The sequence below is a fragment of the Pygoscelis adeliae genome, unplaced genomic scaffold, assembly GCF_000699105.1.
Source record: "Pygoscelis adeliae isolate BGI_AS28 unplaced genomic scaffold, ASM69910v1 Scaffold45, whole genome shotgun sequence".
Classification (NCBI taxonomy): domain Eukaryota; kingdom Metazoa; phylum Chordata; class Aves; order Sphenisciformes; family Spheniscidae; genus Pygoscelis; species Pygoscelis adeliae.
Genome location: NW_008825114.1, coordinates 9,413,386 through 9,421,668, shown reverse-complemented (window position 1 = coordinate 9,421,668; position 8,283 = coordinate 9,413,386). Strand labels below are relative to the sequence as shown.

The window sequence follows — 8,283 nt, the reverse complement described above, 5'->3', positions numbered from 1 at the left end:
ATGAATATTTTATAATTGTAACTTCTAACACACATTTTATAGACAGATTTCTTTTGTGTTTCTGGTTGGAGGCAAGACTGATGTACCTATTGTGTTACTCAGCAATGTTCTGCAAAAGTGGTAATGATATACAACTTAGCAAATGACTGGGCCATTCTAGCACACTTCACAGAAATACTTTGTTAGTGTCCAGGAATGTCATAATTGGAGAATTTGCAATAGGTAATCTCTAGTAATTAGATGCTTCATTTCTTTCCTTCCTCTGTTTATAGATTATATCATCTGTTTGGTGATACATTAAGTTCTCTTTCTGTACTGGCCACTAGTATTTTCCGAGGATGGGAAAAAAAAAGACTAGCTGCACTTTCACATCTTGCAGGATCATAAGATATTAATTGATTTCTAATCCAGTGCCAACACCAGTTTTCTGGTGAAAATTGTTCTACCTCTTTTGTTTTAAACAGTTTCTTTTGAAACATTTCTTTCCACCATTGTGACCCATTGGAAAGAAAGTGTAAGTTGTATATAATATTTGCGAAAAAGCAGCTGCAAAGGGGACAGAAAATCTACAAGGCACAGAAGAATTCCTACACATCAGGGGGAGGAGGAAATGTATTGTGTATGGAATACTAGAAAAGAAAAGAAATTCTCAGCATTTTAGACAATACGTTGATCCCTATTCCTTCTGAATAAAATTGAGTGTTGGAACACAAGACTTTAGAATTACTTTAATCAAGAAATACTGTAGATGAGAGGACCTTGAGGGATGCATAAGAATTTTAGAAGAAGAATAATTAAATGCTAGGTCTACAATATCATGGCATACTATCTCTTGAGGATGAATGCCTCATGACTTTTAGTTATCCTTATAAAGTTAGTCAATTAGACCACATGTTTTTAAACTGAAAGTTATTTCAGGGCTCAAAGACAATAAGGACTTACATGATTTTTGAGGAAATGAAGTCCAAACTTGAAAAATACCGCATAAACAGCAATTTTTCTGTGTTCATTCTTGGAAAAGGATTCCAACAAGGTAAATTACTCGACTGTTCAGAGTAAAACTTGTAGCCTTTGTTCTACTCAGATAACTAGATCCTTATGTCATGGACCTGGGGTTACAGTGGATGCCAGTCTGAATGTGATCCAACAGCATGCTCTCAATGCACATAAGGCAAACCATGCACTTGTGCTATGTTAGAGAAGTGTGTCAAGCGTGAGTTTTTATCCCACACCCACTATGTTCATCACTAGTGGGGCTGCATCTGAAGTACTGGATTCAGGTTTGGGCTGTCCATTTCAAGAAGGATGAGGAGAAACTGGGGAGCATCCAGAGAACAGCTGTTAAGGTATATACGGGCCTAGAGGATATGTCTGAATAGGAAGAGTTTGAGACAGCAGGGCTTGTTTAACCTTTTGAAAAGAAGTCTAAGGAGTAATTTAATACCTCCCTACAACTACCTGGAAGGGTCTTAAAAAGGTGTTAGAGCCATCCTCTTCTTGCAAGGGCCAGGCCCTATGAAGGGAAAATGGCCATAAATAGTGGTTTGGGGGCTCCAGATCAAACACTGATGGTAGGGTGGGGAAAGTTTCCAAATATTTTGCTGGAGCCCATATAGATAGTTGAATATCCATTACTGGGCGTTTTCAGACTTGGCTAAACAAAGCTACGGACAATAGTCCACTTTGAGATGAGACTCAGACTGGGGACCTTCAGAGGTCTGTTCCAGCCCATATGAAATGTATCATGCTATGAATAGCTGTGAACCCTCTTGTGTTCACGGCAGTGAGACAGCGTTTAGTATTACGAGCACTTCCAGAAGCAGTGAATCAGTAATCAGTAAGCTGGCAGCAGTGAATTACGTCAGCCGGACATACTGTAGATCCCTGCATGCCAAGAAACAGTGTAAGCATAGCATCATAGCTGGAAACTCAGCTGCAGTCCACTTACTGTATCTCTGAAAAAATCACACCTCTTGAGCTGGGACATTTTATTGCATTTAAAATCTCTGTACATTTGTCATGAAAACTTTCGGCTCATTAACGCAATATTTTTGGAATAGGATGAACTAAAATTGTTCTAACTCACATTTCAATGTAAAAATTTTTACACGAGTTGTCAAATTATCCATGCAATGCTGTACAAATAAACCATATGGCAGAGATTGTCACAAAGATATTTTTCCTTCCTTCCAGAGCATAACTTAAGGTGATCTCCCTGCCTTTAAATTCCTGCAAAAAGTCCAGGACTCAAATGTTTATGTGAATTGGAAATCAGAAATGTTTCTGATCAGATCACCTTCAATATTTCCTTTTGATCTTGAAACAGTTTTAGAAAAGTTCATCCTACTTTCAACATTTCTTACTACAAAATGATACACTTTGAAACTTCATGACTTTGAGACAACTTGTGGCTCACTGCAAGAGATGGTTGCTGGGCTGTGTTAAAATAATCTTCACTTGTGACAATAAGAAAGGCCTGCCCTGAGTACTGAAGCATCAAACTGACCTCTAGTTAAATTCACAACTGAGTGACTCTGTCCTGAACCTGCAGACTCAATTGACCCACAAATGCAACTGTACCCTCTGCTTGCCTGGAAAGCATTTTTTAATTCCTGAATATTTGCTATCTACAAAATAAGAGCTATGGAAGTGGTAAAAGCTAAAAATGTAGAGTGGAAACAGAGTATTCAATGAAATCTTTTCTCTAGTGTTCATAGGGGGCATAAGGTAAGCTTTTTATTATTATTATTTAATAGTACACGCATTCAGGAAATTAGATACTGCTGAATGACTGAGAATGGTGCCATATTAGGAACAAAAACAGCTGAGTCTTTCAGAATTATCTGGCATACTTAATGACCTGATTTTATCTTAAATTTTATAAAAGAGACTGCCACTGTCCTAATCTATTTGAAGGGAATACCACTTTCTGTGTCTTTAATAGGTGAGCACAAGCTTGAAGTTTCCCTTCGTGAATGGTGTGTAATCCCAAACATCCAGGAGAGCTATCACTGCACTGGAGAAAGATACAATTGAAGAAAAGGAAAGTAAATAAGAAGAAATGACAAGCCTTGCATGTAAAATCAGGCAGGCTTAAGAATAAGAATAAAATCTGCTTTCAGCACTTTTGTCCAGGGACAGGCTGTGAAATAAGAAGTTACCAACTGTTTATTAGTTCCTAAATCTGTTCTGTTTTCTAGCCCTCTGCTCTTTTGTTTGGTGATTAACTAAAAATTGTACTTTTTCCTGACTCTCCAGCAAACAAAAGTCTGATGCTGTCAGTGTTTATCCCCACTCCACATGCTTACTACTGGAAAATGGTAAATAAGGACACGCATGGCTGCACATACTCCCATTTGGATGAAGATCCTTTTGCAGCAGCGCCCCTGCATGCACAGGGCTGAGGATCTCCATTGCTCTGCTCTGAATGAGGGTAAGGAAAGGCATCAGAAAGTGACCATCTGTTTGGCTGACCCAACAGGGCAGGTGGTCCTTCTCTCATCCATATGGTCACCTTTCTATTGACTAGAGGCTGGGCAGGACTCAGTCACCTTTTTTTAAAACAAAGGAAAACAAAACGTGGCAGAAACATTCTGGATGTCACTGGACCAAGATGTACAAATCTTACCAGCAACCTTCCTTCCTAACAGTTCTCTCACGTTTCTATTTTGAAGAAGTGTTGTGAGACCCAAGTGTTTTTGTGTTTATAAAAGAGAGGATTTGTGAGGGAGGGGTTAAATGATAGAGAGACTCTGTCAAGAGAAAAGGGAAGAGAAAAGGAAGAGACATCCTCCTGGGGGGCGGTGTGTGTGTGTGTGTGTGGCTGCAAAGAGAAACCAGAGGAGAGAAATCCTTCATTTTTTGTAGGTGTTTGAAGAGGCCAGGCAAGCATTTGATTTGAACCACCAAAGTTTGGAGGTTCATCCATCAATCACTTTTCAACAGATAAACCTCTTGTCCAAACCGGAATTAAGTTAAATTTGTCTAAAGGGATTTATTTCTTAACGTAAACATTTCCCCAGCACAATGTTGTGCTGTAAACTGCAAAAGCTCACATTTTTCTTATACATGCCCTCAAAATAATTATTATTTATGACACACTTTTCTACAATTTGATTACATCATATATTCCATATATGCCATTTTCAAATGTGAACCTAGGATTAGATCATACTACCTCCATCTGCTAAGGAAACCCATATGTATGCACACACTGCTTAGGATGCACACACATTTGTGCACATCTACTGCACACTGCTGTCTGAGAAAAAGCAATATATACTCTGATATCATAAAAACAATAAGCTCGTAGTGCATGTAGTTCATGCAGTGGTGTTGAAAAGCATAAGTAGCACACCATTTTAATTTAAGCACAAGCTATACTCATCATACAGAAAGCTTTATCAAGCTTGACCAACATGCTAGTTCATGTTCACCCCATTGGGCCTGCCTGTAATTCATTATCATTTGATGTCTGAGAGTCTAAATGTGTTTTCTAGTCTCATTCCAGTTTCAAGTGCCTATATTACAAAAACTGTCACCATTCCTGGCCTCAAAATTGCATGCTTACAGAGAGTTATCAGCAAAAAGGCTGTGCATATGATCACTTTTGAAAAATGAGTTCTGTTTTCATCCCTAAAGGTAGCTTATGCAGGTACAACACCGAGGTTTGTTTGTGAGACTGAAAAAATTCCTGTCTGACTAATGTCCAAAGGAAGATTTCTTCCCTATGTATGGCCTAGGTTCAATTTCTAGAGTTGATCCTTTTTTCTTTTGATAGCACTAAGTTTCTAAAAACTAAATGATTGTAAACAGAAGCAAAAAAAAAAAAAAAATCCAAAATAACTAGAAAGAAATTAACTCCCGATCTAAATTAAGCATCTATACACTACAGAAATAATAATACTAATATTGAGGTATCTTTTATTTTTTCCAAGCGTAAGTGCTTACTTAGGTGACTATTTACTTTTCATTTTATGTAGGAAAGTGGTACCTGATTATAAAAAAAAAAACAAACCAACAACTTTGAGAGAAAAACTGGGGCTTCAGTCTGATCATGATGTGGAATGTATCATCATGATTGTAAAAGTTGAGGTGAAAGGACCATCTAACCTCATATTCTGCCTCTGACTGTGGCTAATGACAGCTGCCTAAGAAAAATCAATAAACATAGTGCAAACATATAGTAACAGTTTTATGGGATACTGTCTCTGCCTCTAAATATCAATGGCTCTGGGGCTGCTTGAGTTGTCCAGTTATTTCTCCCACAACCATGCAGGATTTTGTATATATCTACATACCTCAGTCATCTCTCTTCCAACCTGAAAAGTCTTTATCATAAAAAGTTCTCCCTTATTTTTTGTCAGCCTTTTCTCTACCTTTACTAATTCCACTGTATTGTTTACAAAACAAAGGGGACCAGAACTGTATATAGTTTTAAGGAGATGGGGGTACCAAAGACCTAAGTTGAACCTGAAGAGCCTTGACAAATATTATTTGAAACTTATCAGAAACAAATTCAGCTATCTGTGCTGTACCTTTACCCACAGTACTCTAAAATCACATTTTATTATCTTTGTTCATCATTATTTGCTTTTATTAGCTCATGTTAACCATTTTAGGCAGTAGAACTACTCCCCAAAATATACAGACCTTATTGCCTATTTATATTCATAGTGTCTTTGATATAACTGCAATTATAAAACAATACAAGAAAAATGTTACTCACTTGTATTTATCTTCTGAAGTGAAATGTGTTTTTCCAGCTGTCTACGAAGTTTCACCTCTGCTCCATATTTACCAGTAGTGCCATTGTCAGCCAAAATAAAATGAGAATGCATACTGTTGAGCACTGTCAACTTACTCATGGGATTCGACATCGTCTGGTATGGTCGGACCACCTGCATTTTAGAGACAGAGGAAAAAAAAAAGTACTAAACAGAAAAGACCCTCTGAACTAAATCAATTATAAGATACCAGCTGACAAGATGATCCAAAAGAAAAAAAAGCAGCCACAAAATTGTGTGAAATATTGCAGTCGAGCACTGCTGTCTTCTATGTCTAAAGTAGAAAATAACCTTAGCACTTAAACCAGTGTGGCCACCTCTTGTAAACACTGACCTTTTAGACACAGACACTGCTTAAAGGGTTTTCCATCATAATCTCTTTCAATAGCATCAATGGCCGCTGTTTTAATGCTAAGTCCAGCTAATGGTCAGTCTTCCAAAGGTCTGTGTGACTACACCCCCACACACAGTGTACACCCTGTCTGCTGCTGTCTTTCAATAGCGTTGCCATAAATCCTCACCTCATCTGATCGAAATCTTTCATTCTTTCTTCACGGACCCCACCCAGCACTGTGCCCCCTGTTCTAGCTCATTCAGAGACACCAGCACAGGAGGTCCTCTGCAGACACACCAATACAGGTGAGTTCCACTCTTGGAGAGGTGTACACACGATATTACATCACATTTTCAATTTCCTTGGAAAAAACTGTTGGCCCATTCTTAGAATAGTACAAAGGCAGTTGCTTGCATTCAACAACAGCTTTAGAAAGTCTCCATTCAATGGGGAGTTTGCTACACTTCCTTCGATTTGTTTTCATCAGGAGAAACTTTTCTGCAGACAGAGAAAATTGTTGCAGAGTTATCCCACTCGTAGCCTCCAGACAGACCAAACAATAACACTGGGCCACATATGACTGTCAGCTACTTTGGTGGGTCTCCAGTGACATAAGTAAGACTACACTGATGTGGCAAAAGAATTGGTGTTGTGTTGAGGGATCCTGGCTCACAATTCAAAAACATTTTGCTAGAAATATTGTTCCCTGCATTGGTTACGTATGTCTTGTCTTTTTAGAAAGACAAAACTAAAAAATTGTAAAATGAAGTCCTAGCTGAAGAAATGCTGAAGTGACTTGTGACAAAACTCGGCTGGGCTATACTTCATCTGAAGGAATTCTCTTCACAGTTCTGGCATTGTTCATTTTGCAAATCTAACAAAATTTTGTGCTTTTTAATGCACAAAAGTGGACACTCATGTTTTGACAAAAATGCTTGCAGACAGAAATATATTAACCTACTAATTTCTTCCTAAGCTTCTCTCCCTTTTTGTTATTCTAAAAAGCTATCTAATTGAGACATAATTCTTTATAAATAATATGTGTTAGTGATTTTTTGGCCAAAGATATCTTTCTCTATTATTTTCACTTATGAATTTTTGCAGCACTTTGGTCAACTCTTGGATGGCAAGGGGAAACTCACAAACTTCTTTTGCTGTTATAAACTGTCACACAGAGGGTACTCTGTAAGCTGTTCATCCCGCAAAAGGGAGGAAATAGGTCTGAGAAGACCAAGAGGGCAGTTGGCCAACAACAAAGCAGTGCACTCCACTGTGAGAACAGGAGATAGCTTTGGTTCAAGTCTCTTTTATACTGTTTCTTTTGGTACCCCATTCATAAAACATTTATTCTACATATAGCTTAACAGATATCAATATGCTGCTGGAACACATTTATTAACCAGCTTCTACAGACACAGAAACCATGCATCCCATGCCACAGTCAGAAAGAAAAAGAAGGTTCTTTCTCACACACCTAAGAATCAAATAAAACCAAACTAAAACAGTTACAGATTTTTTAAACTAATACCTGCCCCATCTCTCAATATATAGAGGGCACAGGCCAGCAAGATCTGATAGAAGAGGAATGACTTGAGTTGCCCATTCATTGTATGATTACAAGCCACTGTGCATGCAATTCTACTGACAACTTGTGGTTTGTCCCTGAGAGCCACAGCTCAAAACTTTCTAAGAGTGACAGCTTGATCTGCAGTTCTAATGAGCTGCAGCACCAAAGGCTCCATGCATTGACTTAGTAATGCTGCTGCAGGGCAGATTAAAAGGCTATGCTTTGGTTCTGTGTCTGCTGTTTAGCTGCAAGGTGAATCTTATTATTAATAAATTTTACAGATGTGAAAATGAGAACACAATTATTTTCAATTGAACTCTTCACAGCATGCACAGTTCAACAGCTGAAATACTTTTTTTTTAAATAATAAATTTTGCAAACCACACTGTCAGACTCTTTTCCTGATTAAAGGATAAGCAAAATCTTCAGGACAGCAAGAAAATCCTAGGCTTTGAGGCTATTTCCTTGAGGTGAATTGCTTTTCCACAACACTCAGCAGATTTTCAATTTCTCACTCTTGCAGTTCCCATTCCTTTGTTCTTTTTAATCCCTTACATCTTACAGGCAAGTTAAAAGGTTGGGAAAACTTTGGCTTT

The 8,283-nt window shown here is 38.0% G+C and overlaps 1 protein-coding gene across 1 annotated transcript in view; it reads right to left on the bottom strand.

The window, feature by feature from the left end:
• Positions 1–8,283, bottom strand: part of TRPM3 (transient receptor potential cation channel, subfamily M, member 3) — a 432,332-nt gene that overhangs the window by 118,968 nt on the left and 305,081 nt on the right. The window contains exon 10 of the mRNA XM_009328179.1: positions 5,729–5,900. Coding sequence (XP_009326454.1) covers positions 5,729–5,900 — 172 coding nt within the window. The remainder of the gene's footprint in view (positions 1–5,728; positions 5,901–8,283) is intronic.